Below are 24,270 nucleotides of genomic sequence, written 5' to 3' on the forward strand. Positions count from 1 at the left end.
TTTTTGTTCTTCATGAATGGAACACATCTTTTAATGTTACTTTCACCAGAATACACATTTTTGGCGATGCACTAACGGCGATGCACTAATGACTCCCATTTTGTGTGCATTTTTTGGCTGGAAAACCACAGTGCCAAATTCGGAGATGCACGAATTTTCAGAGAGCTCTGTTTCGGTTTGCGAATCGGTCCGATTCTCTGGATCTATCTGAAGTACTCTTCGGGGAAACTTCTCAAAGCAACACCTGAGGCTTCTGCATCTTCTACCAAGGTCCAGAGGCAGGCTTCACTCCCTCTTCTCCCGGGGATCACCTCGTGGCACCAGCTTCAGAACTATTGGTTTCTTTGGCACTAAGAAGGCTTCGTTGCTCATCTCCAGAGGAATCTGCAGCAGGATGAAAAGGAAAAGAGAGCACTTAGGAAACCATTAGACCCAGCTTAAACACCAGCAAATCTTTACAGCAAGGAGGGGGGTCCTGCTATGTTGGGCTCTAATTCTCTTCAGCCCCAGCTCCCATGGCCACTGGTTAGGGACCATGGGAAGTGGGGTCTAACAGCACCTGAGAGTCCTCCAGAGGAACCCACCCCTGATTTGTAGGATCACAGTCTTATGGTGTGAAGGGAATGTTAAGAAGAGCTTTTTGAAAGTAAGGGTCACTCGGAAGGTGTCAGGTGTGCGTGCAGGAGCCAGGCCCTGTGGCCAATAGGACTTTGCAGGACTGGGGCCTTCCTAAGTTTGTTCTGAAGAGGCAAGGTGTGGCCTCACAGGTGAGGCCCATTGGTAACTCACAGCACCTGGTGGCAAGAGCTGGGAAGGGATATAAGGTCAGCATTTCCCTTTGGCTCTTGGCCACAGCAACATGTTCCCTGCCTTGCTGCATTTGGCTTCTTGATCCATGAACCTTGGCTTCTTGACTCCCTGCTTCTTGATCCTCAGACCCCTGACTTCATGACTCCTTGCTTCTTGATCCTCGGACCCCTGACTTCATGCCTCCTTGCTTCCTGACCCTCGGACCCTTGGCTTCCTGACTTCTGGCTTCTGGACCCCTGTTCCTGCTCCCACCCCACCATCTTGCCCCCAGTCCTGACGTCCCCTGCTGGGACTTCGATCGCCCTTGAACCGGACCATGACAGAAGGTGATGGGCTCTCCTTCTTTGGAGACATTGGATGGCATAGTTAAGCTATGGATCAATGGGAGGAGGTGATGGCCACCATCTTGGATCACTCTGAAAGAGGATTAGACAACCACAGGACGGAAAGTGGCAGGATCCCCAAGGACGTGCCCTGCGAGGAGCTGGCTTCAGGCACCAGGCCAGTTGGCAGACCAATTCTGCGTTACAAAGATGTCTGAAAACATGACATGAAGGTTGGCAATATCAACCCTGCCCCATAGGAATCCCTTGCAGAAGACCGCAATGCCTGGAGACAGGCAGGCAGGCAGGCAATCAGAGGAGGAATGACCACTGGGAGGAGCGCAGAGAGAAGAAACGCCCATAATGAATTGGAGGGGAAATGTTTTACAGCACTTAAAAACAACAACAACACAGAGTCCTTTTGGTTGGGGATAATGCAGACGGAAATTCCCAGGTATCAAAAAAGGCTATTTGTGTAAGCTACAACTGAGGCCCAAAAATGGAAAACTAAAGAAGAATGGCAACTTAAACTGATGGAATATGTGCAGTTTGTGGACCTAAAATATAGAATAAGAGAACAAGAAGAACATATGTTTAAAGGAGATTGGGAAACTTATTGAATATATGGAGGGAAATTGTGTTTATTTGAAACGTGGGCAGCCTTAAGATAAATTCAACAGTGTAAATAAGTTTTGGTGGATGTACCGTATTTTTCGTTCCATAAGATGCACAAGACCATAAGGCGCACCTAGTTTTGGGAGGAGGAAAACAAGAAAAAAAATATTCTGAATCCCAGAAGCCAGAACAGCAAGTGGGATCGCTGAGCAGCCATCCCTCTTGCTGTCCTGGCTTATGGGATAGCCGCACGCAGCCTCTCCCAGGCAGCAGGATGAAGGCTCCCCTTGTCCAAAGAGGCTGCACGTGGCTAAGGCAGAAGCCAGGAGAGGTGCTTCGCTGAAGGGGCGCAGCGCCCCTTCAGTGAAGCAGGAGGAGGAACAGAAGGAGCCCCCTCTGTTCCTCCTCCGGCTTCGCAGGACAGGGGCATCGCTGAAGGGGCGCTGTGCAGTTCTCCCTCTCTGCGCAGCGCCTCTCCTTCACAGGACAGGCATGTCACTGCTTATCAACAGGTTTAATTGATTCAATAATATATTATATTATTCGTCTTTAAGACTCATCCCACCCATGACAATAATGGGTTTTATTTCATTCTCTGTTTAAAGGCATACTCAGCCTTTTATTTTTATTCTAGCAGCCTGGTGCACATTTGTGCTTTTGTTGTTAGCCCAAAGAAATAACTTAAAAAAAAAAAGGCAGCAGAGCATTGTAATACTCCAATAAAACAAAAAGTTGCAAGAGGCATTCTTCATAGGATTAAAAGCAGTCATTATTTGGGGTTTAATGACAGAGCCAGTGATAAACTTGCAGAGGCTGCAGGTTACAGCATAGGGGCAGGGGCAGAGGAAGGGGGCACGGTGGGGTCGGGTCACCCTGGGTGTCAGGTGGCACTCACTGTGGGGCCTGCAGCGCACCTGAGCCATGTGTCTCTCCTGAAAGTGACGCAGTGGCTTGGGCTTCCGCAGGCTCTGCGCTGCCCCAAACAGTCCTCGGGCCACCTTCCCCTCGGCTATAGGGCAGCAGAGTGGGAGGAGGCAGGAAGACTCCTTGGAGGCCCCACAGAGTATCCTGCCCTGGCTGGCCCCGCCCCTGGGCGAAGGCACGCATGCCACCCCAGGCGCCCAATCGGCTTGCTCCACCGCTGCATAGCAGTTGGAAAACACAAGTGGCAGAGTTTCTTAAGTGCAGGATCCCCTACAGTCGCCCCAGGCGAAGACAATGTCCATCTTGCTCCTTTTCCCAAATTGCATTATACAGTCATACCTCAGGTTACAGACACTTTGGGTTGTGGGATTTCCGGTTGCGCAACGCGCCGAACCCGGAAGTACCGGAACGGGTTACTTCTGGGTTCTGGTGCTTGCACATGTGCAGAAGCGCTAAATTGTGCTTTGTGCATGTGCAGAAGCGCAGAAGCGCAGAAGCGCAACCCGTGTGTGTGCAGACGCGGCACTGCGGGTTGCGGATGCTGTGGGTTGTGGACGTGCTTCCTGCACAGATCATGTTCGCAACCTGAGCATCCACTGTAGTCCCTGTTACCTTATGGCCAGCCACTTCTCTGAAGGAAAAGGCTCTTGCATAACAGGAGAAGATGGAGGAGATCAGGACAGGATCAGGAAAACCTTCCCCTCCCTTTCCACGCACACACAGAGGTGCGCCAGACATCCAAACTCCTCACCGGCGTTTCATTGCAGACCTTGAAGGAAAAATGCTGCATGAGGATTGCAATTGCCACCTTCATCGTGACGAGAGCAAAGCGCATTCCCAGGCAGTTCCGGGGACCAGCTCCAAAGGGCAGGTACGTGTAGGGATCTATTTTCTCCTTGTTCTCTTTGCTAAACCTGGTTGCATTCACAAAGACAAGAAAAATGGAGGCTGGATAAGGGACCGGAAAGGGCAGATCTCAGATGTCAAAGAGAAAAACTACCAGACTTTTAGAAGACATCTGAAGGCAGCCTTGTTTAGGGAAGCTTTTAATGCTTAACAGGATATTGTATTTTAATATTCTGTTGGTAGCCACCCAGAGTGGCTGGGGAAACCCAGCCAGATGGGCGGGGTATAAATACATTTTGGAGGTCCCAGGCCGCAAGGTGGTTAGATTGGTCTCAACTAGGGCCAGGGCCTTTTCAGTACTGGCCCCGACTTGGTGGAACGCTCTGTCCCAAGAGACCAGGGCCCTGCGGGACTTGACATCTTTCCGCAGGGCCTGCAAGACAGAGCTGTTCCGCCTGGCCTTTGGTTTGAACTCAGTCTGACCCTTATGTTTCCCTCCCCTTATGGTTTTGATCTATGGGCTACTTTTAAAATGAGGCTGCATTTTAAATTATATTTTAACCTGTATTTTAAATTGTTTTCCCCCTTCCCTATTACATTTTTATTGTAATTTTACTGATGTTAGCCATCCTGAGCCCGGCTCTGGCCGGGGAGGGCAAGGTATATAAAATAATAATAATAATAATAATAATAATAATAATAATAATAATAATAATAATAAAATAAAAAATAATATTTTACATTCAGGTGTGAATCAGCATTGGCATGAATGTGCTTCCTATTTTTCACCAGCACATTTTCTTTTTCCTTTCAGGGCAGGGCTGTTACCTCTCAGGTCTGAACTCTTCGGGTTCCGGCCAGTATTCGGGGTCCCGATGAAGCGTGTAGGGTGGGATCATCACCAATGTGCCTTTCGGGATAGTGACGCCATTTATTTCGACATCTTTCTTGCAGAGCCTTTCGAGCCTCCCTCCGAAAGGATACAGCCTTTGCGTTTCACTCAGGACCATGTCAAGATACTCCAGTTGCATGATGGCATCGTACGTGAGAGGAGCCTTCGGGGTGATTCAAGGAGGAAAGTTAGTTGTACCCAGTGGGCTCCTTCTTTCTGCAGTTCTTGGGGAAAGCTGGGGAGCCCAGATGCAGAGACCATCAGAAGGAAAACTCTTGGTAGCCTTATTCTAAGATTTCTGTCCATGAATGGGGAAAACTCTTGGGGTTATATCCAACACAGGTGGAAGGAAGCTAATCCAACTGATCTTTCTTTTTTAAACAACTCAAAACCCATCTGCTACACTCCTGCTCTAGAGGGTAGAATTTGAACCAATGGCTTCAGGTGTCAGGAGCTGGTCTGGATCGGAAGATTGGGGAATGCAATTGCAGGGAGATCAGCTCCTAAAAGAGGAGGAGGAATACCCCCCCCCCCCACTTCCAGCATTTCCAGAAGCAGAGAGACAGGTGGACACAGAAGCTGCACAGCTGAGAGAGGAACTACCCAGCTATGAAATAGTAGCTAAGCAACCAGAAGGGAGGGAGCAACTGGGTGATACATCACTCGAGAGTAGGGGAGAACCCCTTCCGTCCCCCTGAACTCGGAGGTCCGAGCGTGTCAGAGAACAAAGGAGACACAGCAGAGGAGAGACATTCCGTTGGCGTGTTTCATGCTGCGGAAGTGGGGAGGAGTCAGAGTTGGCAACTGATATCTTTGCGGAGGGTTGCCTGTTTGTGCTTGCAGCATAATGCTGTAATAAAAGGACTACACAGTGGTACCTTGGTTTGCAAACATCCTGGTTCTCAAATGCCAAAAACCCAGCAGTAAGCGTTCCGGTTTTCGAACGTTTTTCAGAAGCCGAACATCCAATGCGGCTGTCGGCTATTGTTTCTGGAGCGCCTGCACCAATCAGAAGCTGCACCTTGGTTTTCGAACATTTCTGAAGTCAAGCGGACTTCCAGAACGGATTAAGTTTGACGCTTTTGTTTTTGCTGTTTATTTTGCTTTTTTGTTTTTGAGGCTTTTTCAGTTAATTTGTTTTTGTGACTGTGTGGAGCCCAGTTCAGGTGATCGATTGACTGTTTGACTGCGGGAATGGATAAAAGCCCCCCATCCAAACAATGACTATCATCAGCGCAGATAAGGGGGGGGGGTATTTTTATCATCTATAATACTGTCTTATTTATTTTATAGTATAGCACATTGATTAATGCTTTCATTTTATGGATCAATGGTCTCATTAGACAGTAAAATTCATGTTTTAGGGGTTGTTTTTAAAAATCTGGAACGAATTCATTCATTTTACATTACACTCTATGGGAAAGCAAGCCTTGGTTTTGGAACACTTTGGTTTTGGAACTGACTTCCGGAACGGATTAAGTTTGAGAACCAAGGTACTACTGTAGATCTAACAAATGCTGGTTAATTCTGATTGCTGAGTTACCAAAAGGGAGAGGGGAACTTCCATACTTGACATCAGGTTACAAGAAAAAAGATTCCGACTCAACATCTGGAAGAACTTTCTGATAGTAAGAGCTGTTCAACAATGGGAGGTTTTGGACTCTCTCTCCTTAGAGGTTTTTAAGCAGAGATTGGATGGCCATCTGCCAGGGATGCTATAGTTGAGTTTCCTGTATTGTAGGGTGTCAGGAAACTGCCATCGGAGCCAAAGGAGGAGAGAGGGCTCCAGAGGGATGCCGGAGAGGGTCCCAGTAGGGAGAGAGGCAGCCCATCCGCTGGGGAAGGAAATCAGCGTAGCACCAGTGGAGAAGGGGGGCAGATGGGGGAATCGGAGAAAAGGCTCCTGGACTCCTCACCGGAGACCAGCGGGGAGAGCACGGGTCCTCCGCTGCCCACACCCTCCCTGCGCAGAAGACTTCCGTGCAGGGAGAGTAGGAGGCGACTGGGCGTCAAAGAACTTCTTTGCTGGAAGAAGTTCAAGAAACGCCCACTGACGGATTCTGCCAGCGACTGAGACAGCCACGAGTGCAAGGCTTTCCAGAGGGAAAGGGTTCAACCAGGCAACCTAGCCAGGAGTGGCGGCAACTTACGCATGAGCAACCCCCTCAGAACCATTACATAGGGGGTGGACTAGATGCCCAGGGGGGTTCCTTCCAACTCTATAATTCTACAATTCCATACCCCCAAAACCTTCTCCATTGAATCCAGACTCACCTTTGCAACCTGCACATTCTCACCTTGTTGGGCAGGATCTTATCTACCTCAGCTTGAAGCTTCTGCTGGACATCTGGGTGAATGGCTAAAAAGTAGGCTGTATAGCCCAAAGAGTTACTGTTGGTTTCATATCCACCAAAGACAAAGGTGAAGGCTTGGGCCAGGATTTCATCATCGGTCAAGCCTGCAAACAAACAAAGGCCAGAAAGATGAAGCAGAAACTACAACTAATCTAGAATGTTTCCATGCACAATGCAATGTGTTGGTGCTAACCTTTAAAGCCCTAAACAGCCTCGGTCCTATATACCTAAGAGAGCATCTCCACCCCCATCATCCAATCCGGACACAGAGGTCCAGCTCTGAGGGCCTTCTGGCAGTTCCCTCACTGCAAGAAGGGAACCAGGCAGAGGGCCTTCTCAGTAGTGGCACCCACCCTCTGGAACACCCTCCCATCAGATGTCAAGGAGATAAAGAATTAAACAACCTTTCGAAGACAGGCCTAAAGGCAGCCCTGTATTAGGAAGTTTCAAATATTTGATGCTTAGTTGTGTTTTCAGACTGTTTGAAGCCACCCAGAGTGGCTGGGGAAGCCTTGTCAGGTGGGCAGGGTATAAATATTTTTTATTATTATTAGCCCCAATAATACAGCACATATACTAGGTGGGAAAATGATCTGCATTGGTAATGTCAGGGACCATGCTGAGGAGGTCTGGACTGAGGAGAAATGGTGGGAGCCTCCCCTGATCAGGATCCTGAATCTTCCCAGGAGCAGGACAGCATAGATTTGGAACAATGGTTTGCAGAGGGACATAGTTCAGAAGGCAGAAGCTGGGAAATACTGGATGGGGAACAGCTAGGAGAAGAAACACTGGGGAGGAGAGAGTTAACAGATTCACTGTCTCTGGAAGGCATTCAGCTGCTCAGCCCAAGGTCAAGAAGAGCTGATAAGGTGGCAGCACAGAAAGCACAGCGGTTGCAAGATCTGGTTACAAGACGCGGTAGTGATTAGGGAGGAAGTGGGTGGAACCCTTAATTGGGAGCACCGCCATCCCTAGGAAATGGATTCTTTGTTCTCTCGCTATGATCATTAAAGTTTTTAACTGGTAAAAAGACCCCTTTTCCTTTGTTCTGCTTATCTACTGCCAATGGGGGGGGGGAGGACACATTCCCTGAAGTCTGGGAATGAGCGCCATGCACTGAGCCTCTTGGCTTTGTTTGCTTTGGACATTCTGCCAACCTGGATCAGAACTTCATCCCTAAATCGCAAAAGGGCCTTTTCAGTCCTGGCTTCCCATATGTTGGTATGGGAAACTGTCGTGTAATGGGCCAATGGCCGTAATAAAGATCAATCCAATCCAATCCTGGCTCCCCATCTGTGGAATGCCCTCCCCGGTGAGATCTGCTTGGCACCTTCACTGACATCTTTGGGGCTTGTTGCCCTTCAGTTTCAGAGACCTCGAAGTAACACTGAATTGACTCCCAGGAGTGGCATTACCTTTATAGGAGAGATCCGAGCCGTTGCTCTGGTGCTCGCTGTTGGACTTCTGGGAGTTGATCATCAGCTGCAGGAAATCCACCCGGCCCTAAGCATAAAAGGTAAAGGTAAAGGTACCCCTGCCCGTACGGGCCAGTCTTGACAGACTCTGGGGTTGTGCGCCCATCTCACTTAAGAGGCCAGGGGCCAGCGCTGTCCGGAGACACTTCCGGGTCACGTGGCCAGCGTGACATCGCTGCTCTGGCCAGAGCCAGAGCCAGAGCCGCACACGGAAACGCCGTTTACCTTCCCGCTGGTAAGCGGTCCCTATTTATCTACTTGCACCCGGAGGTGCTTTCGAACTGCTAGGTTGGCAGGCGCTGGGACCGAGCAGCGGGAGCGCACCCCGCCGCAGGGATTCGAACCGCCGACCTTTCGATCGGCAAGCCCTAGGCGCTGAGGCTTTAACCCACAGCGCCACCTGTGTCCCGGCCCTAAGCATAGAAACAAATAAAACAGCAGAGAAAGGAAGCTGAGGAAAGACCCCAACAGACCAAGATGGTTTGCTCCCCCAAGTTTCTTAAAGGGCTAAATGCAGCCCTGAGAGTCGGCTGCCTTTGCCCTTAAGGACATTGGCTGTGTGGTGATCTTGCTGTTATTAGGCAGAATAGGACATACTGAGGGGGCAAAAGAGTCAAATCGTTAGGTTGTTTTGTTTAGAAAATATGTGCTGGTCCCGAGGGTTAACCGTGCGGTGAGGTCCGAGTTCAGTCCAAGGCTGAGGGTGCGGTATGGAGGCTGTCCATCAAAAGCTGAAGCTGGGTCCAAGGCAGGGAGTCGGGTGAGGTCAGGACAGAAGAGCAGGACAGGGTGCAGGCAGGAATAGGCTACAAACAATGTTGCTCCCTCAACCTGGGAACTGGGGCTGGCCAGCTTTTATCTGCCCCGAGGCATAGTGCAGCCCCAGTCCACAGGTGACTCGCATCTCCTGGCCTGGAGGCGAGCACTCCTCCTGCGGGAACTTAGTTCCCTCCGCCTCTCTGCCCTGAGCCTCTGCAGCTCAGGAGAGGCTGGAGGGCTACCGGACTCAGAGGCCACCTCAGCTTCCTCTGACGGGGCTGAGAGTGGAGCACCTGCAGGCAATGGGTCCTCGATCACCTCAGGAGCCAGAGCAGACTCAGCTGGTGCCTGCACCTGAGGATCCAGCACAGGTGAGGACCCTTCAGGCTCAAGCCCCAGCCCCGGCTCAGCTGGTTCTGGAGGCAGGGAATCCTGTGCAGGCTGGGATCCCTCAGGTTCAGCCTCCGAGTCCGAATCCCAGGCCATCAAAAATAGCAATGAAGCAGCACAAAAGATGTGAGTCTTGAGGGATCTTTGGGTGAATAATTTCGTCCCCTCCAAGGAAAGTTCGTTCTGGTGTGAAAATTTTGTGTGAATTTTTCACCCTCAAAATTCAGTGCGGTCTGAACGCTTACCCCCTGGCCTTCTTTCTCCCGTGTCGCCTTTATTTTCGCAAATGACCTCTCGAAGAAGTTCATAGCTTCTGGGTTGAAGAAAGTGATTTTCATTAAGTTGAGGAGAGAAACCACGAACGGGAACACAACTGCAAGAAGCAGACGTTCACAGTGAACAGGGAGCAAAACATCAGGCAGACAGACATAGTTCTGTAGAAATCCATGAGTAAACTTTGGTTTATTTGCTCTGGGGGTCAGTGCTTGTAAGCCTTAATAGCATGTGGTCAGTGCCCAAACACATTGTGAATCCCAGGGTTACAGATCCATAATGCGCAGAACCGAATCGGTGGCGCATGCCCTTCTGGCCTGCACTCTTTATAAAGACTTGAGGAATGAGTCTTCCACCCCTCTTTTATTGTCGCCCAACCACTGACACCGTGCCCTTTCTCTTGGCAGATCAAGATGAGCAGGTGACAGCAAAGGTTGCAAGGTTTTTAGCTGGGGCAATCAGAATCAGATCCACTATTTGACTATTGATTCAAAACCCTAAAATGTATTTTATATAATTGACTTTTTATTTCTTTTTTATATACTGTATATATAATAATTTAATTGGTTTTTACATTTTTTTCAAACATAACATCACTGTTTTATTCAGGTAGGTAGCCATGTTGGTCTGACACAGTTGAAATAATTTTTTTAAAAATTATAATTGTCCAGTAGCACCTTAGAGACCAACTATGTTTGTTCTGGGTATAAGCTAGAAGTGTGCATGCACACACAAGCTTATACCCAGAACAAACTTAGCACTCTAAGGTGCTACTGGACAAAATTTTAATCACTGTTGTATAATAGAATAAAAGACATTTGGCTATATAAGCTTGAGACTTCCCTCCCCCTTGGCTGATGATTTTCAAACTTTTTCTCTAATCCTGCATTTGGTTATATTTTATTATTATTATTAAATCAAATCCTTTTATGAATAAATTATAAATTACTCTTAATAATAAATGATAATTTTATCCTTACAAAACTTCTCGTAACCTTACTAGCGATGTCAATTGTTGACAGTTGCCTTTCAAGTACAACATCTCGCTGGCTCGGTCGCCCCCAAACTCGTGGCGCAGAGCCGCCCGCAGCAGAAGAGCCTGCCGTGGCACTCCAACTGACGGGCGGACTCTTTCCTGAACTCAACTCTCAGGCCCCAGACTCTCGGCCCGGTGCCCCTGAGAGCCCGGCGCCCGGGTGCCCCACACCCCTAGCACCTATGGGTAAGACGGCCCTGTTCATTGATGCTTCAAGAGGAGCTTAAGGGGTGATATGATAGCCATGTTCGAATAGGATGTCACCTAGAGGAGGGAGAAAGGTTGTTTTCTGCTGCTCCAGAGAAGCGGACACGGAGCAATGGATCCAAACTACAAGAAAGAAGATTCCACCTAAACATTAGGAAGAACTTCCTGACAGTAAGAGCTGTTCGACAGTGGAATTTGCTGCCAAGGAGTGTGGTGGAGTCTCCTTCTTTGGAGGTCTTTAAGCAGAGGCTTGACAACCATATGTCAGGAGTGCTGTGATGGTGTTTCCTGCTTGGCAGGGGGTTGGACTCGATGGCCCTGGTGGTCTCTTCCAACTCTATGATTCTATGATTCATGCAAAGGCTGTTTAAACCACAGCCAGAAGATCTAAAAACTGAACTTCATGGGATGACCAGAGAGATTCGATTACAGACATGGGAGAAGGTGTGGAATCTGCGGGCAGTGAATTGGAATTATCTTTGATTAAACAGGGAGGTTCTGTGGATGATGAACAATCATTACTTAAATATGGAAAATCAGCAGGTGTTGGCAAGGCAGATTTGCAGTTGTCTGAAGGGCAGGACCTAATGAAGGAATCTGCTGCAAAGTCAGAAGGAGAGTTGACGATGTTTCAATGCATGGTCTCTCATGCTTAGCATGCTTTCAAAGAAGAGATGAGCGGAATAATAAATATGCAAATAGAGAAAGCAACTCACCCACTGGAATTTAGACTGATAAAGGACTGGAAGAAAAGGAGGGAGAAGGAAACACGAGGATCAAATACGATTTAAGGAAAATGCAGCGGGCAAATAAATATGGATTTACTAAGATTTGTTGGAACCCCTGAAGAGAACTTGTCACAAGGAACTGGAGAAAGATTAATGTGGGACACACAAAGATAACAATAAATGAAGAGTTATATTGGACTTTTTGAGTGGCAGAAAGATGAATTCTGGTGGCCCGGGAGGGAGGTTTGTGGAAACACCATCTAGCGGAATAGGAGAAAGCTGGATATCAATGGCAGCTAGAAACTATTCTGGAATGCATACGCTAAATGCTTAGAATAATTGTTATATGCATAACTGGTAGATAGAGAAGCTGAAGTACCTCTTTTCTTCTTTCTTCCTCTTTTTTATTTTTTAAGATCTTTAGTTATTGATAGTTCTCTGTTAATATTATTCATATGTATTTTTTGATCTCTGAAGATTTAAATTCAGGATAAATGAAAATACATACAGAGAGGTGATGGAGAGGAGGAGGAGAAGGAACCTGTGAGAGAGGCAGGACAGAGTCATAAATCATACAATCATAGAATCATAGAGTTGGAAGAGACCACAAGGGCCATCGAGTCCAACCCCCTGCCAAGCAGGAAACACCATCAGAGCACTCCTGACATATGGTTGTCAAGCCTCTGCTTAAAGACCTCCAAAGAAGGAGACTCCACCACACTCCTTGGCAGCAAATTCCACTGTCAAACAGCTCTTACTGTCAGGAAGTTCTTCCTAATGTTTAGGTGGAATCTTCTTTCTTGTAGTTTGGAACCATTGCTCCGTGTCCGCTTCTCTGGAGCAGCAGAAAACAACCTTTCTCCCTCCTCTATGTGACATCCTTTTATATATTTGAAGATGGCTATCATATCACCCCTTAACCTCCTCTTCTCCAGGCTAAACATGCCCAGCTCCCTTAGCCGTTCCTCATAAGGCATCGTTTCCAGGCCTTTGACCATTTTGGTTGCCCTCCTCTGGACACGTTCCAGTTTGTCAGTGTCCTTCTTGAACTGTGGTGCCCAGAACTGGACACAGTACTCCAGGTGAGGTCTGACCAGAGCAGAATACAGTGGCACTATTACTTCCCTTGATCTAGATGCTATACTCCTATGGCTTTTCTCAGGCTGTTAGACTGAGGATGAGGGAAGTTCTCCCAAGTGAGATCCAAGAGGATTCACTTCTATGTATGTGGATTGAAAATTAAGATATAACAGAGGGCTGTGGGGGGGGGGGGACTGCCAGAGGCGAGAGGTGGAAGGGCAGCTGGGTTACAGGGAGCCTCCAAAGATCGTGAGGAGCAGCACTTCCTCCACGGAGGAGGGAAGCCCCGGCTCTAGTGGGGAAGGGGTGCAGGGCTCGGAGGATGCAAGAGAGAGCCAAGACACCGCGCATGAGCAAAGTGGGGGGGGGAAGGCAGGTCCCCCTTTACCCACGCCCTCTCTGCGCAGTAGGTTTACGCGCAGAGAGGGGAGGCATCGGCTGGGGGTCAAGAGACTACTCTGCTGGGGAAAGCTTAAGGACCGCCCTCTCTCAGATTCTGCTAGTGACTGAGCAAGACATGGAATTGAGGCGTTCTGCACTGTAAATGTTTTTGCACCAATAATAAAGCCTTTGGAAAGAACAGTGGGGATCTTGCCTGTTCGCTCTCGAGCAACCACGCCAGTAGGCATAATTATATATGCCTTTGTGCTTGTTATTTTATTTCTCTTCTTATTTTCCTCTTTCTCTCTTTCTGTCCTTTTTTTCTCCTTTATTCTTCTTCTTCTTTGTAATTATTATTATTATTATTATTATTATTATTATTATTATTATACTAGTTGGGAGCTGGGTTTTTATTGTATTATAATGAAATTGATATAAAAAGGAAATCTGTAGCCAACTTACATGCTAAAAGTATATGTAGATTAAAGGAAAACTTGGTGAGTTTCTTGATCTCCTTGACAAAAGGGTCATCAGGGTTGTTCATAGAGTCAAGGTCCACACCAAACGAAGTGCTGGTGATCACATCCATACTGAAGGCCCCAAAGACGCTGGGAAGTGAACAGAGCAGCCAAATCAGGCTCTCGGGTGTGTTAAATAACAAACGATTTAAAAGAGGAGACCACCCCCTGCCCGAAGGCTTATCAGAATGGAAGTTGCAGGAATGCATGGCATGCCTGATGGTGTTCACAGAGTAAAGAGTCCAGATTCCTCATGTCCAAGGAAGGAGGATGTCAAGTGTTATGAGAATTATAAGGTCTAAGATATAAAATAAATGTTCATAAATGGACCAGGCAAACACATACAGATATATATAAACCACATGTAGGAAAACAGTCCTAAAGCCATTTTGACTCTTTCAGTGACCTCAAATATTCCTCTGCAGTTTGGATGCAAATAGGAAAAGCCTCCCCATTGTCTCTGTGCTCACAAATCCTGCCTTAAGGGCACATTTGGGTATGAATAGGGTGAGCCTGTGACCCAGGCTCAGGAATTAAGTATTTATCATCTCAAAAGAATGGCCAGGTTCTCCAGGTAAACCCATTAACAGGTTTCCTGCCAGACAGGATTCTGCTGTAGACCACCACCACCACCACCACCCCGTGACGTATTTCTGCTGGGGACCACCTCTTTCTGTGATGTATGTATGATGTATTGTGGGGGGTGGTCTTGAGCTACAGGGTGGCAATTTCAAAAGTCTGTATAAGAGCTTGCGCACCATTGTTCTGGGTTCCTCCTCCTTCCTGTTGCAACACTTAATGAAGATCAGGCTTACCAGCTGCTTTGGTTCTCAATATTCTCTGGTTGACCTCTGTTATTTTCTCCTACCAATCGAGAACCTACATAAGGACTCTGTACGGGCTCTTGGGTACCCCATAAGGGGGAAAAAGCAGTTTTTTCTGATAACATCTAGCTTTGGTCCCATGAACATCTTATTGAATGGATACTTTTAGCATGAATTTACGAGCGTTTACCACCTAATGGCTGCTCAATTTGTTAACCCAATCTGATCTGGATTTACCCCCAACAGCCCACGTTGTCATGGGAGGATAGAAGAGGGCTCTGTTTTTGACGGCAGCCTTCCCTGGCCCCAAGTGACTTACTCCTTCGCAACCAGAAGCTCATCCTTTTCCACTTTCTTCTGAACGTTCTGGATCAGAACCTCCCCGTAGTGTCTGATGATGGGAAACATCTGGAATACAATAAATGATGGGGATCTTTCAAGGTGCTGTGAAGGAACTGGAAGCAGCTGCACAGAAGCCTGTGGGGTCGCAGAAAGGTCTCCATTCAAGGATGAAGAGGAAAAAAGAGGGGCAAATTTGACAGAAGATCAACCCAAGTGGTTTGAGGCAAAGTCTCCCAGCTCCAAACAGAAAATTCAGAGAGGAAGGAAATACAAGATTGGCAGGATGCACTGAGTACCTGGAGAAATGGTGCAATGTTGAAACATCACTTTAAAACAAAACAAATGCCAGTCGTCTCATTTCATGACAATGTGAAATGGGCTGATTTAAACCCATTCTTGCTAACAACATAATTGGAACATGATATGCTCCAGTTTCGGACTGAATAGCTTCTGTGAATTATGCTGGAATTATAAGGACCATACAGACCAGTGTTGAATATTTGAGTTCTTCAAGGCTCAGTATGTTTTTCTTTTCTTTTTTTACCTCCTTTAGCTTTCCACTGGTGAAGGTTGGAGAGAGCACAGTGCGAATCCTCTTCCATTGTTCGTCCTTCACCATCGTGATGGCAGACTCAAACAGCCCACCTAAACCTACATTCTAGAGGGAAGCAAGAAAGCAGGAAGTGAGGTGGTTTCAAAACAATGAGTCAGCTTTTGAACCCATGGCAGACCCCAAACCTGGGATTTCAGTGAGAGCCAGGAGGGACTCGTGAACTCAATGAACATGGAGTGCAGTGGTGACTGGGTGACTAAGGACTCGGTCACACTTCCCTCTGCTCCATACTTCCTAGGCCCAAGTCCAGGCTTCCCAGATCCGTTTTCAAGCATTGCTGCTGTTGTTTTCATCCTAACGCTTTCCCTGGGAAAACCCACATTTTGCCACTGAGTCAGAGCAAACTGGATTGCTGTTTGCTCTGATTCATTGGTAGAACATAGGTTTTCCTGGGGAAAGCACCAAGACAACACACACACACACACACACAGAGAGAGAGAGAGAGAGAGAGAGAGAGAGAGAGAGAGAGAGACATGGAAAATCTGGACCAGTGCCTAGAAACAGGGCACAAAATTTATTGTGTATTTATTTATTGTTTGTTTATTTAATTATTTCCCGCCTTCTGCTCTAAGGTCTCAGGGCAGGTTACAGCATTCAAACACAATATGAAAAACAATTTAAAACAGCTTGCAACCATAAACAATAAGCTGGGCCCTTCAAACATACACTTGGAGACGCTCTTTGTACTTTTATAATCTGAAGTACTTGAAGTGGGATAAAGAAGACAGGAGAGTTTGGGTTTGATCCCACTTCAAGCACTGCTGAATTCTGAGTCCAGGTATGCTTAATAAACACACTAATTTAATTGTGAATAGTCTGTCTTAACTGAATTATGGATAATGTTGTTGTCGTCCTAAACTTATTCAAACAAAAGGCCCGTTTTGAAATGCCTATGCTATTTGTAAGTTTAAGGACATGTTATACTAAAGATGACAGGAATGAAGGGCGAATGAGCCTCAAGTTCACACTTGACTTTAGGAGATGTCTTCATCTACCTGCCACATTACCTGATGATCGTCTTCCAAAGCCACTACTCTATTCCGAACTTAAAAATGGAAAGTGTAATCCTGGTGGTCAACAAAATAGGTTTAAAGACTCTCTCAAGGCAAATCTTTAAAAATGTAGTATAAACACCGACAACTGGGAAACACTGGCCTGCGAGCGCTCCAGTTGGAGAACAGCCTTTACCAAAGGTGTCCTGGGCTTTGAAGACACTCAAACTCAGGACGCAAGGGAGAAACGTGCTAAGAGGAAGATACACTTGGCAAACCCTCACCGTGATCAACTCCCACCCGGAAACGAATGTACCCACTGTGGAAGGGCGTGTGGATCCAGAATTGGCCTCCACAGTCACTTACAGACTCACTGTTAAGGCCGTGTTCATGGAAGACAATCTTACTCGGCTATGAGGGATCGCTGAAGAAGAAGACATTACCCAGTCCTTCCCAATTTAGCATTCCCAATTCAGTGGCATGAAGAACCTCCCCTTCTCCTGCTCTCCTGTCGCATCGCTTAAGACATGAGCCCTTACCCGGCGGTTGGTGAAGGTGGAGTAGCACTCTTTCACGAGGACAGTTTTAATAATGACGGGATCCATCGTGGCTAATATAGGCTGCCGGCCATCATAAAACCTGGATGAAGAGTAAGGAAGAGAAGAAGACACATCCTACCAGATTTATATTTTGAAAAGCCAAGTGTGTTGCCCTGAGCTACGGGTCACGTTCCCTGCCCTGGCGCCCTCCATATGTGTTGGACTACATCTCCCATCACCCCATGTTGACAAGGACTGATGGCAACTGTAGTCCCAAACGTCTCAACGGTGCCTGATCAGTGGAGGCTGACTAAGGGCTTGATCCTGCTTTTCCCATGGCTAGAATGCAGGGCTCTGCATGGTTTCCTGCATGAGACATGCTTTCTAGACATGATAGGGATGTGGGTGGCACTGTGGTCTAAACCACTGAGCTTCTTGGGCTTGCCGATCAGAAGGTTGGCGGTTCGAATCCCCGTGACAGGGTGAACTCCCGTTGCTCTGTCCCTGCTCCTGCCAACCTAGCAGTTCGAAAGCATGCCAGGGCAAATAGATAAAAAAATTCCTGCGGCAGGAAGCTAAACAGTGTTTCTGTGCGCTCTGGCTTCTGTCATGGTGTCCTGTTGCACCAGAAGCAATTTAGTCATGCTGGCCATATGACCCAGAAAGCTGTCTGTGGACAAACGCCAGCTCCCTCGGCCTGAAAGCGGAGATGAGTGCCGCAACCCCATTTGACTGGACTTAACCACCCAGGGGTCCTTTACCTTACCTTTACCTTTTATCTCTAGACATGAGTCAGAGCAGTTTCCCCCTTGCCCTACTCCGTTCCCAGGGAAGACCCACTCTTCAACTCTAAATCAGAACGAACAGCAATCTGGACAAAACCAAATTGCCATTTGCTCCGACTGAGCACTGAAGAGCTGGAGGCAACAGAAAGGAAACCCTAAAAAAGTGGGGCAGTCAGGAGAGTCTCTGGCTACCAGAATGTTCACTGTTTATGGCAAGCTTTTGAGATCCCAGAGACATCCAGTTGCAGATTAAGGTTTCTGTTTCAGAATATTTCCTCCTTGGGATCAAACAATGGGGTTTGGGATGCCCTGAGAAATACAAGCTGATCAGAATCAGAAATTCTCTTTTTTTTTTCTCTTTCCTTTCTATCTCTCTCTCTCTCTCTCTCTTTTCCTTTCAGTTTGTGTTTTTATTTGGATTAGCTTTTTTAAAATCCTTGATAGAAAGATATTGGATATTTGATACTAACCTCTGCATTTTCATTCAAACTTATATAAAATCTGTTGGAGGGGAAAAGGAAAAGAGATACAAGCTGGCCATAAAAGGTCACTTACCCCCAGTTCCTCCCATATTTCTGAAAGCACTCTGTGTCAAAGTTCATAAACCCCTGCGGAAAAACATTTCAGAAATTAAGAACAGCCTTTCTGGGCCAGAAGAAGACCCAATTTATGGAGCACCTCTGATCCCAAGAGGGAGAAGCAGACAGGGGTCTTGGCAAACCTCTTAAGCAGGGCAGAAATGTTCCCAGACACTCACCTTGCGATACGACAAGAGAGTTCCGATGAAAGGCAATGGCCTCGGACCTGGAATGCCCAGATTTCGGAAATGGCTGTATGGCCAAATTCCATATCTGTTTTTTAATGAAACGAGAGAGAGAGATGAAAATCTGGCAGATGATCATTGACAGCAGCAGAGCATAAAAAGTTGTTAAGGGTTCTGTGGGGAAACCTGGCAGGTTGTTGTACCTCATAAAGGTGTTGGAATTCCTGCTCCATGATTGCAGTCATGGGATTGTTGTCTATCACATGACGGTATATGTTTTGACTCCACAGAGTGGGAAGTGACGGAGACAGGATGTTTGTGTTCTGTGAAGTGGGACTATTGTCCTTTGTTCTTTTCCTCTTTGCTGTCTGATGATAGAGAGAGAGGGAGCCATATTGCAGTGCTCCGTGTGTGTTTATATGTAAATAAAGTGGATTAGCCAAAATGCTGAGTTGCTGAGGTCTGTTACGCAACTGCGCAAACTCTGCGGATCCCTAAGTGTGCCGATGTCTGTTGGCATCGGTTGCTGTGATGTTCAGGCTGAAGAAAGCTTATGAAGCTCCCGAGCGCTCGACCAGGAGGGAGGGAACATGCCAGTCGGGCATGTGTCTCTACCAGGGTCCTACTCGAGTGTAGGCTGAACTCCTGACAAAAGGCACCTCCTGCTAAACACACATGCACACAGAGCTAACCTTTTGGGGGTGGCACGACAGGGCTCAAAAGGAGAGCCCTGCAGGTGCATTGATGCCTTCCAGCTGTTCTTGCCTCCTGGCCAAAGGATGCAATTGCAGGTGGTTTGAGCTGGGACGCCTTCTGGTCCCAGTGGTCAGGTGACCTGCTTAGCATCCACAAGATCCCAGGTTTAGTCCTCGGCATCTCCTGGGAACCTTCCTTGGGCTGGTTCCATGTTTGAGGTGGTCCTCCTCAGCTGGGACCCCCAGGAGGCTCCCTGGACATAACACACACACACACACACACACACCAATTCATTTGGGGGTCAGAAATGGTGCTGGCAGTTTCATATCAACAACAACATCATCAACAACAACAACAACAACAACTATTTGTTCCCTGCCCATCTGACAGGATTGCCCCAGCCACTCTGGGTGGCTTCCAGCTTATATAAAAACATAATAGAACATTGCAGATTAAACACCCTGTGTCTACTCAGGAGTAAGCCCCGTTGAGCCCATGCCTACCCTGGACTCAGGGAAGTGCATCTAGGACTGCTGCCAAAGCTTAAGGAACTCCCTTTTGAGTAAACTCACTTAGGATTGCATTGCAAAGGGGAGTGAAAAATGCATGGAACTTTTCCTTCCTAAGGTTGCCTTGCATTTTAGACTCTTCTGCATTCTACCATCTCCTGTGGCTTTTGGAATAAGCAATGGATTAAAATGTCCCTGTTCTCCTCCTAACAGTCAGGAAACAGCCCAACAGGAGGAAGATGAGAGAGGAATGCAAACTGATTTTTAACTGTTACATGACTTTGGAAGAAAGAAAGAAAACCCAAACTGTTGTCTAGCATTTATTCTTTTTAAGGCTTGTTCTTGCTTTAATCCTTTGTAAACTGGTCAGGCCACACCTATTTGCTGGAAGACCTTCCTGGATAAAGGGATTGTGGAGAGAACCTTCCTTAAATTTGAAGGAATATCCTTGCAGTTCAGAGACTGACATCTCTTATGGCTTTCAGGAGAAACAACGGACTTAAAATCCCGCCCCCCCCCCCTTCTCCTTTTCACAATTAGAAAACAGCCCAAGAGAAGGAAGACAAGAGAGTGGTACATACAGCATGAAAAGCCCCAGAAGGACAATGAGAAGGGACCATGTCTCAGTGGAGAAGCTTGGAAGGAGATTCATCTTCTTGGCCCTTGGCGTCTCTCTGCCTCTGGCTTTGATGGAAGATTTCTATTCTCTTTCTGCTTGATCCGTGCTGGAGCTCAAAGGGCGAAAATAATTTCACAATTTCGCTGGCGATCTGTTTGTCTTCACTGCGATTACTGGGCCAAGCTTGATATGAAAAGAGGTGGGGTGAGGATTCCTTGTCCTGGATGGGGAAAGGCTGGAGAGGCTGCGTTGCCATGGGTCCTTTCTTATATAACAGCAGTTCGTGCCAACCTCTTCAGAGGGCGCAATCTGCCTGTGCAATGTCTCTGGTGAAAACCGGGAAGAGAGCTGGGTTTGCAAAGGGAGGAAGGGCTGCAAAAAGTGAAGCCAGGGTGCTCTGCTGCGTCCAATTCCTGCACCGTCGCCCCCAAAGCCTGCAATTTCGTGGCACATTCCTCCCCGTCCTAGGCCTCATTCCTGCCGCTTGCCAGGAATATCTTAGCTAATGCAGAACAACAAACCCCTGTGTTGCAAACTTAGCACAACAAACAACACAAGCAACACAAAGACCAGTATACTAGATAGCACTGTAGTTCTTATTGCAAAATATACATGATGTAGTACAACAAAAACAAAATGTGTACACTTGTAAATTCTCTAATAGATTTGAAAACAAATGAACACATGTCTGTCAATCTTTGAAAGTCCATAAAAGTATAATAAGTCTATGGTTGAAGCAAAGTAATAGTTGCTATCCTATGGGCTGAGCAGTAAAACTTTTTAGGCGTTTGTAGTGCCAAAGTAGTAAGTGAATAACAATGTAGACAGTGATTCCGGATAATCTGACTGTTTCGCTGGAATCTTCTTCAGCACAACTACAAAATAATTCAAATATGAAGCAATGACCTGTGTACATGAAAGCTATATAAACTTCACACATTACAACCCATATGCTACAACTACAATAAGAAGGACAAAGGTACATACCCCATAGATTAGAAAAATGCACAAAGAGCAGTGGTCACGAGGATATGTAACCATGTAATCATGTACCGTATTTTTCGTCCCATAGGGCGCACCGGCCCATAGGACGCACCTAGTTTTTTGGGGGGGGAAATAAAGGGGGGGAATTCCTTTATTTCCCCCCCAAAACCAGGTCGGGGAACAGCGTGATGGCGGCGCTCCGCCTCCCCGCTGTCCCCCAGCGCCAGCCTCCAAACCAGGTCGGGGAACAGCGGGAAGGCATGCTGTGCCTCCCCGCTGTCCCCCAAGCTTGTGGGGCTGCCCGATATCTGCACGAAGCCCGGGGCGCACTGTGCAGCATGCCCCAGGCTTCGGGATGCAGGCTGCTATCCGCAAGCCTTGGGAGCCCGACGGGAACTCCCACGGAGTTCCCAAGGCTTGCAGAGAGCTTCCTGAAGCCTGGAGAGCGAAAGGGGTTGGTGCGCACCGACCCCTCTCGCTCTCCAGGCTTCAGCGAAAGCCTGCATTTGCCCCATAGGACGCACACACATTTCCCCTTCATTTTTGGAGGGGAAAAAGTGCGTCCTATAGGGCGAAAAATACGGTATATTATGCAATAAGAACTACAGTGCTATCTAGTATACTGGTCTTCGTGTTGCTTGTGTTGTTTGTTAGGAATCTCTTGGCACCAGGGCTTCCCATTCATGGAGGAGCCGACTGCCGCCCTTGCTCTGCTCAGCACTTTCTTCTGCAATAGCCGTTCCGCATTGGTAAGAAAAAAAACAATCTTTTGGCATCTGCACTTTGGAACTCCCTGCCAATGGACACCAGGCAGGCAACTTCGCTGCACTGTTTGCGACGCCTGCTAAAAACATTTCTGTCTGGCCATGCCCGCTCAGATGCGCAGAATGCTGGTGTGTGTTTTCACCTGCTTCTTAGCCTATCGCTCATTTTAATTATTTTTAAAACTGGCTTTTAAATAGTTATTTTAAAGTGTCTTTTCTGGTAATTCCAAGGGGCCCCCAGGCTCTCCTCCTACCACACTACATTCTTAGGGTTCTTTTTCTCTTTGAACTGGACTTTGGCACTTCAAAAAGAGATCTTCAAATGGAGTAGGCTTCTTTTTAAATATATTTTATTTATGATTTTTAGTTGTATACATTTCAATAATTTTACAATCGTTTTAACATTCACAATCTTGACGTCCTTCCCCCTCTTTCTGTGGTTCCTTAAATTTGTTTTTCATATCTTCTGCATATCCAAATTCACTTAATTTGCTCATTTATTCACCTTCTTTAAATATGTACTCTTATAAAACTGCAGGTTGTTATAATAATCCTGCCAATGTTTTTATATGTTTATAATTCATCTGTAAATATTCAATAGACCATTTCCATTCTTTTATTTTTTAAAAAAAAATGTTATCTTGATTTCTTATTCTTCCAGGAAGTTTTGCCATTTCTGCATATTCCATCAGTTTTTGTATCCATTCTTCTTTCATCAAGTCTTCTCCTTCTTTCTCTGCTAGCTTTCTGGAGAGCTCCATCACTTGGTTGCCATGGGTATTTAATCTTGGTTGTCATGGGTACAGTCATACCTTGGGTTACAGACACTTCGGGTTTTGTTTTTTCGGGTTACAGACCGCCGAAACCCAGAAGTACTGGAATGGGTTACTTTCAGGTTTCAGCGGTCGCGCATGCGCAGAAGTGCTAAATTGTGCTCTGCACGTGCACAGAATCGCAACCCACACGTGCACAGACGTGCCGCTGTGGATTGCGAACGCTGCGGGTTGCGAATGTGCATCCTGCACGGATCACGTTCACAACCCGAGCACCCACTGTATTTCATGTTATTTCTTTGTTACATTTTTATCCTGCCTCCCCCCTCCCCAGGGACCTCAAGGGGACACAATCCCCACCCTCATTCAATCCCCACCACAACTCTGTGAGGCAGGCATAGATGCCGGCACCCTGGGGCCCTGAGTGCCCAGGCACCCACAAATTTCAGCGCCGGGGTCAGGGCCGGATTTAGGTTTGATGAGGCCTTAAGCTCCTGAAGGTAATGGGGCCCTTGATATGTCCAGCTGTCCTTTATGAACAACAAATTGCCACTGTTTTTTGTGTTGAATATATGCTATATGGTAATTTATAGAACTAATAGGTATCTCAAGCCATTTGCACATGCAGAATGTAGGCACCCTATATATAGAAAGGAGCAAACCAGTGATATTTTAGGGAGCAGGCTAGCGGGGGGGGGAGGCATGACTTACATCAGAGGAGCCTACACAACACAAAACACTGTTGCTGTACGTAGGTTTTATTTTATTTGTTTTTCATCTTATATTTTGGAAATGTACATCCATGTTTCTTTCTCTTTAAATTTTCTGGGGGCCCCCAAGAGAGTGGGGTCCTAAGCTATAGCTTGTTTAGCTTATACATAAATCCGTCACTGGCCAGAGCCATGCACACTGCATGGCATCCACGGGCGCAAGGCCAAGCTGGCACTCCTGCAGGAAGGATAGTTTGAGAGGCAGTGACTGGCCCAAGGTCAGCGAGCTTCGTGGCCGAGCCAGGATTTGAACCCTGGCCTCTCCCAGGCCTTAGTCCAACACTCTAACCACTATACCACACACCTCATTTGCCTTTTTTGTTGAAGATGCATTCCAGCAGAGGATAAATGGCCAGCCCCCCAGCCCCACTGCCTTAGTCAGAAATCTGGGGATAGAAATGTGCTGTTGATGGATTTCAAAGCAGACTTTGGTAAGCATTGTGATTTGTAGCCCGTGACCTTTTCCTCGGCCTTTCCTGTGACCTTCAGGTACAAATCAATCAGGATTGATCAGTGCAGAATAGCAATGATCCTCTACGCCAAGGCTGCCACACAAACTGGGGGCAGAGGTTCGGCCACTTCTGGACGTCAGCTGTTTCCGCAGTGGCGGCTGACAACCCAGAAAGCAAAAGGCGTCCATTGGGAAGGAACCTCTGATGAACGAGCGCACAGTACACTCGGACCCA

At 47.1% G+C, this 24,270-nt stretch overlaps 1 protein-coding gene across 2 annotated transcripts; it reads right to left on the minus strand.

The window, feature by feature from the left end:
* On the minus strand, window positions 1-20,581 carry LOC307203211 (cytochrome P450 3A12-like). 2 transcript variants are annotated; one of them, XM_079953865.1, is made up of 13 exons: window positions 20,256-20,581; window positions 18,464-18,557; window positions 18,262-18,314; window positions 16,922-17,021; window positions 15,322-15,435; window positions 14,755-14,843; window positions 13,556-13,701; window positions 9,634-9,761; window positions 8,180-8,267; window positions 6,708-6,868; window positions 4,347-4,573; window positions 3,481-3,586; window positions 1-384 (listed from the first exon to the last, which is right to left on the minus strand). In XM_079953865.1, exons 1-13 carry the CDS (start codon window positions 20,324-20,326, stop codon window positions 286-288), a joined length of 1,476 nt encoding a protein of 491 aa, XP_079809991.1. In that variant the 5' UTR covers window positions 20,327-20,581; the 3' UTR covers window positions 1-285. The 2 variants fall into 2 exon arrangements, with proteins under 2 accessions (XP_079809991.1, XP_079809990.1); XM_079953864.1 differs by having other exon boundaries at window positions 3,424-3,586; window positions 20,256-20,573.
* Between the last annotated feature and the right edge of the window lie 3,689 nt (window positions 20,582-24,270).

The sequence above is a fragment of the Podarcis cretensis genome (genome assembly GCF_951804945.1).
Source record: "Podarcis cretensis genome assembly, chromosome: 14".
NCBI classification, from domain to species: domain Eukaryota; kingdom Metazoa; phylum Chordata; class Lepidosauria; order Squamata; family Lacertidae; genus Podarcis; species Podarcis cretensis.